Consider the following 17,824-nt stretch of genomic DNA (forward strand, 5'->3'; position numbering starts at 1 on the left):
GGAATGGAGGTTGAACAGCTACACTGAACTGACTTTTCTTTACTTTGTCGCCACCTGATGCTCAGTACGAACCAGCTACGCGTTTGATTTATGGCATTCCACAAACAAGTCGCACATAAATAAAGACAAGAAAGGTCCATGATAACAGAAGTAGGTCAGTATTTATAGGTGAGAACAAACCATTTTATTCCACAACTGAATTAACATCGGAAAGATCTGTTTTGAGTTTTAAAGAAAGCCACAGTATACATCACAAAGTATATTTCACACAGCTTTTTCTTCTGCCTGCTACATCTCTTTTGTCTGACAACCTACATTAGGATTCTGTACAAACACTTCTAATGCATCAAGCAACAGATCAGAGCAGATCTCAAGCTACTGAAAATCAGGGTAACCAGCCGAGTTATTGCTGGGATAAATAAATAATATTTTATATTATTAGACACATGTACCAAAACAGCGGGTTCCAAAAATAATTTTAGACCATTTTGTTTAGTCCAATTAATATTATTTGGTGTAAATAGCCCAGATTGATAAATTCATGTTAGAAATTATAAAGGTGACTGGGGAAAAACAAAATAAATATGAACAAAAATACATTTGGGGAAGCTGAAGTTCCCCATTGTTTTGCATTTATGGGATGGAAACCCCTGAGGTACATCTATGCATCACGTTCTCTAGAGAAGAAAAAAAAATGTTATAGAAGGAAATCTTCAAAAATACAAAACAAAAAGCAGATAATCATACAGATTTTTGTTAACAGTCCTATCAAGAAGGCAGTAGCACCAAGGGAGCAGAGGGGAAGCGGGATTCGGTAAGAGGATGATCTCTGGTGCGTTCTTGGTGCTGTAACTTATGTGCAAAACGGGGAGCCTTTTGACTATCCTTTGAAAAACATGATTTTGGTCCTCATTCTGTCAAATCGTTTATTGCGCAGCTGACGCAGATGTAGTCCTCATTCTCAGCCTGCTCAGCAGACACTCCCACACAAATCTGGTGGAACCACTGGTTACAGCTGCCATCACACTGGACCCAGTTTACCTGTGAGGAAGACCAAAAAAAGCAATAGTTATTCATGCAGGCAAGAGACACACACACACACAAAAAAATAAAACAATTATATAAGCAATGATGCACTGGATTATAAAACCTCAAGCAAGCACTTCAATTATGCTAGAGCTAACCTCGTTTCCTTCTGGCTGTTGACATCGCTTTGCCGAGCACACGGACCAATCCTCCTCAGAGTCATCTGAATACGATGGGTCAGAAAGGGAGTTGGAAGGGGAGGTGGTTCGTTTCTCCTCTCTTCTCCTTTCTTTGTTCATTTTGGGCTTCTTTTTCCTGGGCTTCTTTATCTTGTCTCTGTGCTGCCCTTCCACGTTCTCCTTTTCTAGACGTCGTTTGCAGTTCTTCTCAACCTTCTCTGGTTCCTTCTTTATCTCTGGAACTCCATCCTAGATGGACAAGTTAATCAAAGTCAGTCAAATGCTCAGTTCTGAAACCTAGTGAGCTGCTTCGCAAGTCAGCACTGATTTGGAACGCTCTACATAGGCAGCAGTTCACATGAATAACACTCAAGAGACTCGATTCATAACTGACTTTTATGATTTTAGCTTGTTGCTATGGTAACAGCACAACACTAAGCATATAAACATAGCACAAATATTAGATAAAAATCCATTTTTAATTACATTAAAACTTTTTAGAAAAACTTTTCAGTACTGAAGGGCATTCAAGTTTATTTATAATTTTTCAAGTTTATTTATAATTATTTTCACACTGAACCCATTGCCTAAATCAGGGTTTCCCAAACTAGGTGTTGATAAAAAGCTAACAATTAAATTATAAAAATGTAAAATTAAAATACATTTTTAAAATAAGTTTAACATAAGTCAGTTATGACATAAAAAGAAAAAATCTTCATATTTTGTAACTCATAATTATTTCAATTTGACAATTATGACTTGGTATCTCATAAGTGTCATAATTATGGCAAAAAGTCAAAATTAAGGCATGAAAAGTCAGTTGTAACAAGTCATAATTATGACAACTTCGATTTGATTCAGCAAAGCATGATTTTTTTCTTTAATAACATGTTCTTTAATAGTTTGTTTACCTGAACTTCATGTAACCATTGACTAACATCAGAGAACCAGAAGCATGTAAGGGCTCGTTCACAAAGAATGCATCTTTGCATCTAAAAACACGAGGAATGGTTTAAAAAAAAAAAAAAAAAAAAAAAAAAAAAAAAGCGCAGAACGCGAGGGTCTCGAGACGTGCTTTTGAGATGTGATGCAATAATGAAAATAACAGAAATAGCCAAATATCAGAACAGATAGCTACTGCTTTTGACATGAAAAAAAAAGAAAAAAAGAAAAATCGCATTGGCTATCCGGACAGAGCCACTATGAGCACCTCCTCCGCCATGTAGCCTTCAAATTAAACAGTTGCCATGCCAACTTGCTACTGTAAACACAAGCTCACAACGCTTGCCCCACCTCCGGGGTCATCTAATTGGTCCACTATTATGGAACCGGTCATACACGTCCATCTAGAGCATTTACATATAAAAACAATGGAAAAGTAGCACATTGGAACGGAAAAATGTGTTCTGTGTGAACGGCCCCCAAATGTGAAATTGAAATATGCACTTCAAGTAAATAATTTAGGTCAAAGGGGTTCAGTTGACAAAAGTTTGGGTCAAAATCATAAGAATTTGCAATGCTACAAAGATAATGCTATTGAAGGTTTAGTAAGCAAGTTGGGAATTTTCTCCCACCTGTGCTTTGCTGTGCGGGGGACTCCTGTGAGGTGGACTTCTGTCTTGAGCAATGTGATACTGGTGATCATGTTCGCTGCTCTGCATGGAGTGCTGGGATGGTAATAACCTGCTAAGCAGGTTACTATAAAGCTGTTGGAGCTCTGGTAATGTCACTTGCAGAAGAAGACCTTCTACCAACAGCTCCTCCAACTCAGCGTTGAGTTCTGCAACACATGACAGAATCCCAAATGTTTACATCTAGACATTTACAACCACTCTGTAACTGTGCATTTAAAAACTTCAGGTGTGGTTGACTCACCATTGAGAGGAATGCAGGGCTGCAGCATGTAAAAAGAACTGTTGCTCCTTTCCATTGTCTGAGATGATGCAATTCCAGAAATATGCCTTGCCTGCATCATATAAATAGAATTGAACATGAATATAAAAACAACTAATTACTAATTATAAAACTAATTATATTTTTACATATTATGCTCACTTTGCCATTCAGATGATGTGTAGGAGGAGAAACCTGCTGTACTTTGTGTTGCCAGCGAACCGTTCTCTCAATCACATATCGCAGGGCATCGCCCTCCGGAAGCCGAACCCGAATCCGCTGTAAGGAAGCGAGCAGAGGAAGCACCTTATCCAGAGGGGGTTTCTCGGAGCGCTTGCAGAGCGGGCATAACCACGGTAGGCCTGTCTGGATGTCCTTAAAACCCGGCACACAGCCGCTGTGGTAGGCGTCTCGACAAAGTTCACACTGGAGCATGGGGCCTGCAGGGACGGTGTGACACAAGCACACTGTGGGGGCCAAACAGCTAGGCGAAGACTGAAACTTTGACTCATTTGAGATCCTCATCATAGATAGGCTCTCCAACTCTTTCTGATGTACGTCACTGAGAGCGGCCATCTGTTTGGAGAAGAATATGCAAGTCTGAGCAGATACCCAAAATGTCCATCACACATGTGACCAGTCAAGACTCAACAATAAGGATGGTTTAAAAAAAAAAAAAAAAAAACAACATGGCCAACTTATTTATGAGCACCTTAAAGATTTACAAATGTATCAGGGACACAAAGATTAACCAAAACCTACTTGTTTTGCATTTAGCCTAAATCTTATCCAAAATGTGACCTACTGCTGAAGCTGTATCTTTGCTAGTAGAAAGTGCTTTTTCCACATCAAAAAGGGAGTCCAGTTTTACGTCAACTTTCTTGCAGGGTAATGAGACATCCTTGGCTTTTTTCGATTTTGACTTCTGTGGTCCAGACTCACACCTAGGACACAGAACCTTAAAGACAAACACACAAATTAATAACAAAACAACTTATTTTACTCACAAATCATACAGTTATTCACATCCAAAATAGGCATGGTTGTAAATAAGTAATCACCTCTAGGAGAGAATGGGTTGAGTTCCTCAACAGGAATGTTTTAGCTGCACTCTCCTTCCAGGTCTGTACCTCAGATACTAAGCTTTCCAGTCGAGTGAGTGGTTCCAACATTACCGGAATACCTCTGGCTTTCGATACTAGTTCAGATAGGGCAGCAAGACCAGGAATACGGCCTCCAGCCTGTAGCAATAAATGTTTAAATGGATGGAGCGCTACTTACACAAGGTTCTATGTATCTAACCATTGGATTACGAATAATAGAGCAGTACAGAAACGTGTGAAACACACCTGAAGAGCATCTGCTTCCATTATCCACTCTCTGGCCCTGCTTACACAGTCTTTGAGCTGAAGACAGCTGGGCAGGTATGCTGGGATGCTGTCCACTTCCTGTATAGCTGCCTCAAGGGTCTCGATACTATGACGAGGCCTGAAAAAGAGCATGTAAAACAAGTGAGTGACATTATTTTACAGGATCAAAAGGTTTATTTCAGCAACACATTAACAGTTACATTGACAGTAAAAAGGTTTTTATATTTACAAAACACTTACTAATGTTTTAACTGTGTTTTGATCAAACCCCAGTCTTTCAAACCCCAAACTGTTGTGTATGGACAATGTAGGTGTCACCCTGGACAATGTCTATCAGGAAAAAGCTTTAAGTCAAAACGCCTACCCTGCACATTTTTATTCCCTATCAGAACTAGCTCAACCATCAATGTGTTTTTTTTACAACACGGATGTTGGGAGTGCAGGAATTTTATTAGCCGTAAGCCACAAAGAAATAGGTAAAAAAAATTTGCAAGCAAAATCTTTGCCAGAACAGCTTGCAAATTATTTTGTTGCACAATCAACATGGCCAATCTTAAACTAACAGGAGCTGCTTTTGCTTCTCAGATCTTGCTGCTGATAAAACCTATTCTAGCTGTAAACTTTTTACTAATGACACACAAGTTTGTTAGTGAAAAGAGAAGTTGATCCAAAAATGAAAATTCTGTAATTATTTACAGACCCTCATGTCATTTCAAACCCATAAGACTTTTTTTCCCCCAAACCTGAAGGATTTCTGGACATTCTACCAAATCTTTGATGGTGATCACTTTAGAAGATGAACAGATTTAATTTTATATTCATATATAATGAATAAAATAATAAATAGGCCTCTTTAGAACCACTGCATTCATATGTTTTTTTTTTTTTTAATTATCTCTTTATTTATAACTTTTTGAAACATCACATTTTCATATAATGTTCTTTCAATGGAGGGACAGAAATCTCTCAGGTTTCATAGAAAATTTATATTTAAAAAATAAAAACAAAGGTCTCATGGGTTTGGACTGACATGAGGATGATTTAATGACAGAATTTTCATATTTGGGTGAACTACACCTTTAAACTGATTTAACATTTCACTTAATAACAAAATAAGTTCACCTAGCAATGAGCATGTTATGGGCCTTTTCTTCCCAGTGTTCACAGACCGTGAGCAGCTCCTGCAGGCGGGCCATGGTTCTTTCCACACAGGAGTGCGGTGCCAGGCCCACTCCTTGATCTATGAGCCTCCTCATGCAGTCTAGACTGAGGTCGGCCGGCTGATCGCTGGCTTCCTGAACAGCCTCCACCCAACGCGCCTGCTCTAGCCTCTGCCGCAACACCGCCATCTGTGGCAACTCCACATCCAAGCCTGCGCCTTCATCTAGGAGGCCTTGGAGGGCAGAGGAACCAGGCATGTCCTCTGCGAGGAGATCCGAGCTCTGCTGCTGGAACTGTTCAACACGGTTCAAAAGAGCCTGAGATGGAGGTAGAGGGAGAAAATGTCAGATCAACACATCTGGGAACTAGGAAAATTACACTTAGCATGTTGTGTGGTTGGTTACCTTCAAGAAAGGGGCCTGTCGGATAGTACAAGGCAGGTCATACAATTGATTGACAAACGACTTCAGTTCCTCCACCGTGAGCTGATTTTGAGACTTTCCCCCACCGGAGCGATACCTATTAACACAAATATACAGATTTGATATAGAAATGCATCAATTTAAAACTAGAATGCAAGAACTTCAGATAGTTTTCCATATCAGAGGAAGCAATAAACATACCTTGTCTGTCTCTTGCCATTGAGTAGTTGTTGGGCCATTGAGGTACACCTATCTGCATTCTGGATGACTTGACGCAGGTGACATAGCAGGTCAGTGTCGGGGTACATCTTCTTCTCTGCTTCTACTACCAAGGAACGAAGCTCCTCCAAATCTAATAAGAATTTTTCCAATATTTAGAAGAAAAAAAAAATAGCAGAATTGCATAGTTCGTATAAGGCAATTTAGATAATAGCTAACTTTATTACATATTAGCTAAAATTAAAACATTATATTCAAAATATGCTTTGAAAGGAATATTGTTATTGTTGTAATAAGTTATTTAAAAGGTCACATAGTCGGTCTTCGTACACGATGTAACTACAGAAGAGTCAAGTTTTAAATAGGAAAAATATCAAAACTCTTTGGTCATTTTTGAGCGAGATGCTAACGGTCTAATCAGATTCAATGAACTATGCCAAGCTATGCTTAAAGTGGTACCGCCAGATGCGGAGATTGGCTGAATGGATTTTAAAAAAAATGGTAAAACTCAACTGTTTAACTCTAGGGGAGTTGGAAAATGAGCCCATTTTCAAAAAAAGTGGAGTGTTCCTTTAACCGTTTTTCAAACTTGTGCTGTGAATAGTGTGGTGAATTCAAAACTTTGCAAAATTCACATTTTTGTTGCTGTACTAAGTCAATATTTTTCATAAATATACCCTGATGCAATTGTTTTTTTTTTAAATAACTAACTGCTTTTTACATTTTTTTTTAACTAAAGTTTGTTAAAAGGTGAAAACATCAACAACAACCACCCATTATGAAAAATAAATGCTTAGATTTCTAAGGTTTAAAGATTAACATATTGCAATAACTTACCACTTTTATTGTCTTGATCTGCTTTCAAAATCTTGTTAACTTTAGATGCCCAGTCTTCATAAGACTCAGCACGAGCCGTCAAAGCCTGGAACAATGGCTTCAGTTCGGCAAGTGTGTATTTATAGCTGCGCAAGTAAAAGACAAATGATTAGGTTAATGAGTAGAATTAAAGCAAGAACTCTTTTGCATGAGCCATCGTCCTGAGTTTTAAACCCATGGCATGTTATAATGTCCTATGCTTTTGCAAACACATACTTGAGCGTGTAGCTTCTAGCAGGGCAAGAGCAGAGGTCCTGGATGTGGTGGAGACAGACCAGCTGGTCGGGGCTACAGGGACAGGTGATGGCAGACAGGTAACAGGTGGTCCGGCACTTAGCACACTGCCTTTCCTCATCTGGCAGTATATCATAGTCAACCTGCTGGGAGTGCCACACACCCTAGCGAAAAGCAAATACACAATGGGATCAATTAGTAATAGACAGACCATGAATACAAACAAAGGAATCAGAGGCAGAGCTACAGGTTCAATTACTAAAATAAATAAAACTATTTATATAATAGGGCTGGGTTAAAAATTTTTTTTTATGAACCAGTATTGATTCTTAAATCCCAAGAATCAATCTTTCAGTCTTGTTTCAGTCCAGCTGTTTTCAGTTAATGAATGAACAAAGCTTTGTAGCGCACCTCTCATCCAATAAAATCGCAATAAGCTTTGTGCTTTGTTTAAATTTCGTAATAAAATAGACATAATTTGAAATCTGAGACTGTTTCATATCAAAAGTAACAAATACCATTTTGGTTCTCTTTATTGTGGTTTGACAGATCGCTGTTGCAGGCTCGGTTTAAGCGAAACAGATCACCTCTTCCACTTTACTACTAGTTACAGCATGAAATAAACATGAATAAACATCAGAAAATATGTTAAAAGATACAGTATAACTTACTGAAATCCGCATCCATAATTACTGAATAATTGTTTAAACCACGGAAAGATGTCAATAAAGCAGCATGTAAACAGCCTATATCCCATAATGTTACATTTACCTCAGAAAAGCCATTCAGTGACCATAAACTTGTTAGACAGCTAGAAAAATGAACTCTACAGAAGGGCATTTTACTAAATATGGTGCATATTCACTACATTTTATTACTGTTCTTCAATATTTAATGTATGTTTAAATAAATCTGTCAAGTATGACAGACCCCCCCTTTTAAATGTTTCCATTTAAAAAAAAAAACCAAACAAAAAAAACCATTAAGTACTATAATATTTATTATATCAAGTATTAGAGTACAGTATTATAACCATTATAAAAAGTTCAGTATTATAGTAACGTATCATTTTTTGATTTTCTTTTTCTTTGAGAAAATTTACCATGTACAGGGCCTGATTTATATCCAAATTAATCTATTGAATCAGAATCAAAAGCTTGTGAAAACAATTGTGTCAATACCCAGCCCTAATTTTTTTTTTAATATATATTATAATATATATAAAAAAAAAAAAACACACACACACACACACGTTTTTGCTCAATTTCTGCAACAAAAATAGTTTCTCATCTCAGCAGTCTCAGAGCAACACACAGCGGTGTGAATGATTAAATGTTTTTGAACGAATTGGGTGAGTCAGTGATTCAATGACTCATTAAGAGTCACTTGTCACCACCTACTACCAGTTTAGTTTTATATTTTAAAGTATCACTGCATTTTTCCAATATTTCATATTTTCATAATTTCATCATTCCAAAAAAAAAAAAAAAAAAAAAAAAGTAAAACACTCATTTATGCAGTTATAATTTTGCAGTGTAAATGCATTCATGCCACCTTTGCTTCATTAAACAGTCTGTGTAAATACATCTAAATGCCAAGTTTTCTCTGCAGTGGAAAGATGGATATGGTTGATCCCGATTTCATTTGATTGGTAACAGCCTTATATCGTCTTATTTTTCAAACTGAGTTTATACACACACACACACACACACACACACACACACTCAATTGGGTCATGAAGTGCAAGTTAAAGCAGTTTAAATGGGCTCACTGCCTTTAAAATAGCCACCCACCAGCTTATAGGCTTTCTCACGGAGCATCTTCTCCTCCAAAATCATGGCGCACATGTCCTTCTGGACAGCAGAGGCCAGTTCCAACTCTAGACTGTCTGCCTTGGTGGCAATGTTACAGGTCATTTCATCGTGGGAGAAAACACAGTATCTGTTGAGTGATCGGTAGTGCTCGACACACTTTCGACCAAGAGGCATCTGTAACACAAGACCGTATTTAGTTCATTTTGATTCATATCTTGTATTGCATTATGCTTATCCAACAATAGTCAAAATGAATTGGAAGCAGCAGCATTCAAGTGTAACAGACAATTGATCATCAAGAGGACTCGATTCTATACATCCGTTGTTGATTGGAGACATTTTTGAGTGGCATTGCAAGAAAGGTATGGGGTTTTAATTGCACTAAATGATTAGAAAAGGCATATATGCAAATATGTCACTTTCCACAGAATATCGGGTAAGGACCGTTTGATTAAACAGAAAAATATGGAAACATATACAAATCATTGAAAATAAGATCAATAATATGCATTTACAAAACAGACAGGTTGAATTTTTATTCCATGCCAACATTAGATGCCTTTTACCCAGTCTGCTGTACAGAAGTTGACTGCCTCTGCAAAGTTGAAGCCCTGGTTGAATCCACTGTGATAGGCCCTTGGGAAGGTAATGACAAACTCACCGGCACACTGGTTAGTACGGTAAATCTACAGAGGACAAAAGGATGAGATAATTGATCTTACAAAGTTGTTTGAAACAAAATTTGTTCCATCTTATGTTATCAAGTCTTTTAGTCCATAACTCTCCATCTATGATTGTATATGTGGCCACTCACTGGTACTCCATGCTCCATGAGCACATTTGGGTTCATGATGGTGACCAGCTGGTGGAGCAGGTCTGGCTGAGACTCAAAGAGCTCAGGGGCCAGGTTCTTCATCACATTCTCCAACTGCTCGGCGGCATAGCCAGGAGCGCCATACCACGTCTTTGGCTCTCCCCTGCAAATCAAAACAACAAAAGTGAGTGGAAAACATCATTCTCAGAGCAAGGATTGTTTTTATCTTAGTTAACTGTTTAATTTACTGTTAAAATGAAGCATAAACAACACATACAAGATGGTACTGCAAGTTGTTGCACATATGCTTAATCTACAATGTAAAATGGGTTTCTTTCAACATTAAAAAAAAAAAAAAAAAAAAAAAAAAAAAAAAAAAATTTGTGTGGATTACCAGTGCAGATAGTTGATGGAATAGCTCCAGTGGTCCTCAATGTGCCAGCAGAAGGAGGAGAAGCACATGCCCACATAAAGCCATGGGAGCTTCATCCCACAGATGTCCGCTGTGACATGAGTCAGCACAGATGCATCTAACACTGGCATGTTATTGAGGTTCCAGCCACTGCTCAGATAATCCTGGACAAAAATAAATGATTTAATGAAACATGCATTTGTGATCTAAAGATTTTGATCTGTGCTTTTAGCAAGAACTTCAAAGCATTTTAGGTTATTTTTGTACCTCCTCCTCTGGCGAGACCTTAAATGTGCCATTCTTAACAGGGAAGCCACTTCCAAAATCCTTTGAAGCAATATCAGCCCCATACTCCACAGTGACGTCCTCCTCGATGGTGCTAACCAGCCGCCAGAACTCCTTCTCTACCAGCTCCGTGGGAACCATCTGTCAAACGATAAGGACGATCACTCCATATTCCAATAGCACATGGTATGCATTCATATTTGTCTCACAAGTGTCGTTTAACAGACATACGTGAACAGGCATGTTAAAGTAGTCAGACTTGAAAGAGTCAGCCATATCACCAAAGGTGCGGAGGGTGTAGTCTCTGGAGGCCTGTTCAAAGCCAAATGCCACCTGTGGCTTACCACACTCCTAATATGAGAATAAAGAAGCTAATGATTACAAACATAATAACTGCATAGACTATATGCAATCCAGTAATACTACTAAGCCAAATCATATGTACTAACAGACAGTAAGTAATGGGTGCAGAGAGCACAAACAGGAGCAGCTGTAATTTAGTTATGAATATAGTTTATAAGAATGTGACTATTTAATCAAAAGGTTACATCAATATCATATAAGGTCACTAAACAATTATGTGATAAAGACAAAAAAAGTCATGATGTCATCAGTTTGCAGATGTAGGCAGTTAGGGGAGGCTCACCTGAGCCAGGCACTTGGGGCACCTCCAGTCACCTTTGGGGACGTCGTGGAGGGGTGGGATCAGACAGAAGGTGTGATAGCTGTCGTCACACCCATCACAAAGCAATAGCCTATCTTCATCACCTCCACCTCCACATACCAAACATATGTACTGCTCCACCTGCAAGGGAAAAAACCCAAACAATACCATAAAGGAATGCAGTGCACACTTTCTCTTGAGAGAAAACCAAATGGTCCACTGACCTCCGCTCTCACCTTTGATTTTTCACCTTCAACTGGTTGCTCAATGGGTTCTTCTTTCACCTGCACTTGAATTTCTTTCACTAGAAGAGATGTACAAGTAAATGTTGCAGTGAGATTAAAATTTTGGAAGACACACTACCATTCAAAAGGTTCGGGGTCCATATGACTTTTTAAAAAGAAATCTTTCATGTTCTCCAAGGCTGCATTCATTTGATCAAAATTCAGTGTCACATGATCCTTCAGAAATCATTCTAAGACACTGATTGGTGCTCAAGAAACATTTCTTAGCATTATCAATGTTGAAAACCATGTTCTGCATAATATTTTTATGTTTTTTCAGGATTTTTTTTAATGGAACAGTATGTCATGTCACTGACCCCAAACTTTAAAACAGTAGCGTAGATGGACATTAATACCAAGCCATGAAGAACTTCAAAGTACGCAAAGTGATTTTTGAGAGGAAAAATAGAAATATAATATATGGATCTGTACCTGGTTCTGGTTTTGCCACATAAGAGCCCATTCTCCTCCTCAGGTTGGGTTTGTTTTCGCACACCTCACCCGGTTCGGATTTAAAACAGCGACCCTATGAAGAGAAGGGCAGTGTCAGAGATAAAAGCATTGCTATCTAGTTTGAACAAACTGGTCCAGGTATGAATCAGATTTTAGTATCTGTCCTTTACCTCTGTCCGTTTAGCTCTGCGGGCGATAGTGCAGGTTTCTGCTGGTTGCACCGACTGACGTTGGGGCAGGTCGTGGGGTTTATATTCCTTGTCTTTGGTGTCATTAGTCAGAGTTGGCTTCTGAGAGTTCTGTTGGAGAAAAAGATTTAATATTAACATCATGTGATCAGGTGACAAGCCCATATATTCGCAATAAAAAAAAAATTAAAACATGAACAATGCAAATAACTATTTATAACACCACTATAAGTGTGCACATGTGGCTTCACTCTTATCTAATTAACTGGAGAGACACATGACAGCAGGGTGGACATTATTAAAGCCAGTAACAGTGAGAAGCAAAGCAGATCACCCCTAGGGTATTAACCATGGGGTAAAAGCAGCAGGCGAGTGGGCCTAGAGCTCAGGGCTCATTGAATGAATTCACACCCCTTTATGGGTAGGGGGAGGGGACAGCACAGAAAAACATGCACATCAGAGAAAGCTGTTAACCACTGAACCCACAGGAAACACCAAAACACAGACGAACAGCCTGCCAGACACTACTTTAAAAGTAAAAACAAACTACAAATGACACCCTATAAAAACATACACAGGAACACAACCTCAAGTTTATGTTTGCTGCACTTCATAGTTGTATGTCCCGAAGGCATTTTTATGTAAACTACTGTGTGCGCCACCTAATCTGATCATGGACAATGGCTGTCATGTTTGCACCATAACAAAGAATATTAATCAGGAAAAGGGATGGAAACTGAATGACATAAGGCTGAAAATGGGGAAAGAGGAAGTTATACAAGCGCTTTAGCGACCTCACCATAAGATTAGCTCCTGTCTGGAACAAATAGTATGGGTAGAGAATCCTCTCATAGTGAGAGCGGAGGTGAGAGCCAACTGCTTTGCCGGGAGCAAAGCCCATCTTCAGTGCGATCTGGGTCCATCGCCGCTCTTTACAGACCACATCAAAGCCTCCCTCTTCTTTGACCAGCTAGGCAGAGAAAGAGGTCACCAAAGACATGTTTACATCCATGTTTGCTTTTCAAAAATGTCACAGAGGAAGTATACATCAGCGATTTCAACTCTAGCACCCTGTAACTGTAGAATTTAATCAGTGTACTATGCTATAAAGTTAGTGTATGACCACTGGAGATAACATAACCTCGGTACTACCTTGTAAAGTACATATAAGTCAAGGGTTTTGCGCTCGACGTGAGGAATTTTCAGTGTACATCCCTGCAGTTCCCAGAACTTTGCTATCTGGTCCAGGAAGTTGAGCTTCACTCTGGTCTGGGCCTATGAAACAGTAAAACAACACAAAAATGGTGTCAGAAAATCAAACATGAAGTCCTCGTCCTTTCAGTAGCATTTGGTTTGTGAAGGAGCAAGCATCATATGGAGTTTGCACTTGTTCTATATTTAAAAATAAATTATAATTTAGATTAAGATGTACACTTAAAAGAATTTGGGGTCAGTAAGATGTTTTCAAAGAAATTAACTTTTATTCAGAAAGGACACATTAAATTGATTAAAAGTGACAGTAAAGACATGTTACAAAAGATTTCTATTTCAAATAAATGCTGTTCTTTTGAACATGCAATTCATTAAAGAATCCTTAATATCACAGTAGCCATAAAATTAAGCAGCACAACTGTTTTTAATATTGATAATGAGAAGTGTTTCTTGAGCACCAAATCAGCATATTAGAATGATTTCCAAAGGATCATCATGTGACACTGAAGACTGGAGTAACGGCCTCTAAAAATTCAGCTTTGCCATGATAGGAATAAATTACATTTTAATATATATATATATATATATATATATATATTAAAATAGAAAACCGCTACTGTAATAACGTCACACAATGTTACTGTTTTTTACTGTATTTTTGATCAAATGCAGCTTCTGTGAAGTCAATGAAGAGACTAATACAAAAATAATTAAAAAATCTTATTGACCCCAACATTTTGAATGATAGCATATATCAAAAAGAAACAACACCAAAAGTGTTGGTGGCAACAATGAGGTCTTATTGTGATTTTCCACCAGTGACCCTGCTTTTTGTTAATGACCTTTTTAGAGTTGAACCCTGAGCTTTTAAGTGTAGCAGACCAAAAAGAGGTCATGCTGGTTGCAAGATTCGGTTTAATAAAGCCACATGACCATATCTGCAAGTACAAAATTTGGAACAAACAGGAGGCAAATAAAGGTCTCACCTCTAACTCATTGAGCCTCTGAATGCGTGGTGTGAAATGCAGTCTGTCCACATCACAGGCAAATGGTGGCTGCCATCCCTGACATAAAGAAAAAAGGGTTAAGCTTTTGTTTACCATTTGCCACAAGCATTAAAAACGTATTTTTTTGTGTTTATATCTGCATGTGGGTGCCATCTTTCTATTGAATGATGCTTATATGAAAGCAATATAACAATCTATATCAGATTAAAATATATACTGTAAGTATATACTGTTTTATACACAAAACATCAAGATTGTCTTAATTTGTCTTCACCTTAATCAACTTTGCAGTACATCATAAGGTACGGTGTATGAATGCATACACAAAAAATATGAAATTAAAGTTGTGAAATGGTCCAGAGGTCCATTGGCATGATTATGGAACATTAACATTTTATAAAATATCTTTACGTGGTAATACATAAGTTATAAAAGAATATTCGCAGTATAACATACTAGGATGGATATAGATTACTACAATACATTTCTTTATCTTTCCACTGAGATCGTTTTAGGGTGTTAACAATTGTGAACAAGGCAAAACACAAAAAAACATACATAGCAAAGACGAAAACAACTTTGTAAACGTTTAAAACGCGACTTAAACCGAATTTAGTTTCACTTGCGTTGTTATTTACATCAAATTTCAGTTTCACTGGCCAAATGCAAATACACAACTCGCACAACATGGAGGACAACGGCGAAGACCAATTACGCCACGGCCAACTTCAGCAATATTTTTACATTTCTGTCTAAAAATAAAACCTTAAATTATTTGATAAACGACAGTAATGTCTTGTCAAACGAGCGGTTTTACATTTATTTGTTAGCAAAAGTGGCCATTTTTAGACAAGACTATGCTTCCGTAGCACTGAATAAAACAGTAACGTTAATATATAAACATAATAAACAAAAAAACATTATAAAAATACTTTTACACCATCGTTCAACATCACATAAGTAAGTAAAAGATTGTATTTGAAAACAAATGCTTTCACGTTAAGGTAAAAATATAATAGGAAGTTGCATATTTAAAAAAAAAATGTGCACCAACAGTCTAGGTTGTTCGCAAAATGTTCCAAACTAAATGTAAAAAAAGTTATATAACGCTTGTCCTAGGCTGCAAGTTCAACTATCGAGGATTGTTCTTGTTTGGGTGGATGCATTATAACGAACATTGATTTTGGAGGACAATAACAATCACTACATTCTGCCCCTCAATATTTTTCCATCAACCAAACATTTATTAAAAGTATCTGCAAAAAATCAGCTGTGATGATTAAAAAACATAGTCTGATAAAACTCTCTTAAAAAGAAGTGAAGTGATGTTATTGTGGTCGCTATAGGAGTAAACCACACGCGAGCATTCACGCATAGCTAGTAGCTGCGCGCACACGCCGTTACGAACGTTCGCAATGGCTGGAGCCGCAATCCGCCATGTTGAAAAAACCTGTCTTTAGAAAAAGTGTTTCGGGATCTGCTATCTACGAGTAAAAAAGACGGCCGAGAGCTTGCTTGCATTTGACAGTTCTGTTAAATGTCGAAGAAACTTACCGGGGGCGGTCGGATCTTGCAGATGCCAGTGTTTTCTGCAATTGGACGTATTTTGTTGATGAACCCAAAAGGGTCGGTAAATTCCTCCCAACTGGGCTCAAAGACAGGGCACTCCGGTGGTGGAATAAACTCGTTGGGTCGTGAATGGGTCATTCTGGGGAACTTGATCCAAATGATGACATGTAGAAACTGCAGTAAACTGTGTTAAGTTGAAGTAAATGTTTTAATTAGTCTCGAAAAGATGCCATATTAAAGAATGATTACACCTGAACTCCGACAATTAACATCCTCATCCACTTTGGGAAACGTACACACAGACGGAGTGCAGACGTTACAGTGCGAGGTCCTCTTCCGCTACTAAAGTAGAGACACTTGATTTCCTTTCTTTATCCTACATTCTCACCAATGCAGGTTTTTTTTTTTTTTTAAGTTTTTTTTTTTTTTTTTTTTAAATGTGAAATATACGCTTAAATTCTCCAAAATGCATTGTAAGTGGGTTATCAAGTCATCATTCATTATCGCATCATTTACGTAACGATTAATACTAACAAAGCTTCTGGTTTGGTAATTATCAACATTATTTATTAGTAACACAATATATATATTACTTGAATTTTATTATAGCAAATAAAATATCCAATTATATTTCAAATCTAGCACACATCGCTGTCTATAAAAGTCATCCAGGTTTTATTTTCATAACGCGTTTGCTTTTTTTTCTTAGCTTTATCTGAGGAGGCGTAAGTAAACATAATAAGTAACAGACGGTACTCTCGTGAAACCTGTGGTCAAAAACAAAGCTTTTATATACAAATATGAGAAACCCCTCGAAAAACTTTTGTATATTTTTGCATATTAACGTCTCCCTTGAAATGCTTTCAAAAAGGCAGAAGTAGGCTGCCATTGAATTAGAGAAGTGACTTGGTGACTCGCGCGGAATGATACACCACAGCTTCATTTTCACCGGAACTACTTCTTTAAATGGACTCTTTCAAGTTACCCACTCGGAAGTAACAGATGTTGTCCAGGGACGATGGATTTAGTAACTCCCAATCTTACTGACATCTAAACTCACGATTAACTTCTGAAACGGGGTGATGATGTACAAATAGTACATCAAAAACCGTCCGAATATTTAATCCCTGAGCATTTGCACCGTCTCGTGACCCTAATTCGGAATGCAGGATCCTTTAGCGGAAAATTAAATATTGTGCCAAGACAGAAAGTATCTCACCGTACTGGCGTTGCGGTTGACTTCTGTCTTTACATATCTCTTTGCAGAGGGTCCATCAACATCCACCGTAGTATTCCATGCGAGCAGTATCTATGAGCACGTACCGCACGTCAACTCGGAAGCTGTCGCCCCCTATGAAACGCAGGACAGCCATCCCGTTCCCTTATCCGCCTATCGCAGGAAACAGCCCAGTTATTCTACCGAAGAAGAGTGACTGAGGTGTGGCAGTAGTAGCCTTACCTTTTTACCGACAATATCATCGACACTTTTGCTTAGTTGTCTTAAAACATAACATATCGGTATGTGTACTGCCTTGTTTACCACAAGTCACTTTAAATCCTAAATGTTCATTAATATTTTTACTCACAGAAGAACACCCAGTCAGAGTGATGAATATGCTTCTTATGGTATTTTTGTGGTATATATGGTATAGTTTGTGTGTGTGTGTGTATATATATATATATATAATAAATAAATGTGTGGTGTACATATATAAAATGTATACATATATATACACACATGA

At 37.9% G+C, this 17,824-nt stretch overlaps 1 protein-coding gene across 3 annotated transcripts; it reads right to left on the reverse strand.

Annotated features, from left to right (window-relative positions):
• Positions 1-142: 142 nt before the first annotated feature.
• On the reverse strand, positions 143-17,485 carry kdm5ba (lysine demethylase 5Ba). Of its 3 annotated transcripts, none has more exons than XM_067388139.1 (28): positions 17,302-17,485; positions 16,068-16,266; positions 14,493-14,570; positions 13,447-13,569; positions 13,094-13,264; positions 12,277-12,405; positions 12,086-12,179; positions 11,606-11,673; positions 11,352-11,510; positions 10,937-11,056; positions 10,688-10,846; positions 10,403-10,584; positions 10,009-10,171; positions 9,761-9,880; positions 9,174-9,368; positions 7,363-7,544; positions 7,108-7,232; positions 6,253-6,403; positions 6,034-6,148; positions 5,591-5,946; positions 4,448-4,586; positions 4,160-4,339; positions 3,904-4,056; positions 3,261-3,674; positions 3,081-3,171; positions 2,780-2,985; positions 1,185-1,454; positions 143-1,041 (listed from the first exon to the last, which is right to left on the reverse strand). In XM_067388139.1, exons 2-28 carry the CDS (start codon positions 16,218-16,220, stop codon positions 910-912), a joined length of 4,428 nt encoding a protein of 1,475 aa, XP_067244240.1. In that variant the 5' UTR covers positions 16,221-16,266; positions 17,302-17,485; the 3' UTR covers positions 143-909. The 3 variants fall into 3 exon arrangements, with proteins under 3 accessions (XP_067244240.1, XP_067244238.1, XP_067244239.1); XM_067388137.1 differs by having other exon boundaries at positions 11,594-11,673; XM_067388138.1 differs by lacking the exon at positions 17,302-17,485 and having other exon boundaries at positions 11,594-11,673; positions 16,068-16,435.
• Between the last annotated feature and the right edge of the window lie 339 nt (positions 17,486-17,824).

Source organism: Chanodichthys erythropterus, chromosome 6, assembly GCF_024489055.1.
Source record: "Chanodichthys erythropterus isolate Z2021 chromosome 6, ASM2448905v1, whole genome shotgun sequence".
Lineage (NCBI taxonomy): Eukaryota > Metazoa > Chordata > Actinopteri > Cypriniformes > Xenocyprididae > Chanodichthys > Chanodichthys erythropterus.

Coding starts and splice junctions, on each gene's coding strand:
- kdm5ba (XM_067388137.1), bottom strand. CDS start 16,220: ATGACCCATTCACGACCCAACGAGTTTATTCCACCACCGGAGTGCCCT. Junction 13,570..14,492: donor AGAGGCTCAATGAGTTAGAG/GTGAGACCTTTA, acceptor ACTGTTTCATAG/GCCCAGACCAGAGTGAAGCT. Junction 9,369..9,760: donor ACTTCTGTACAGCAGACTGG/GTAAAAGGCATC, acceptor CTTGTGTTACAG/ATGCCTCTTGGTCGAAAGTG.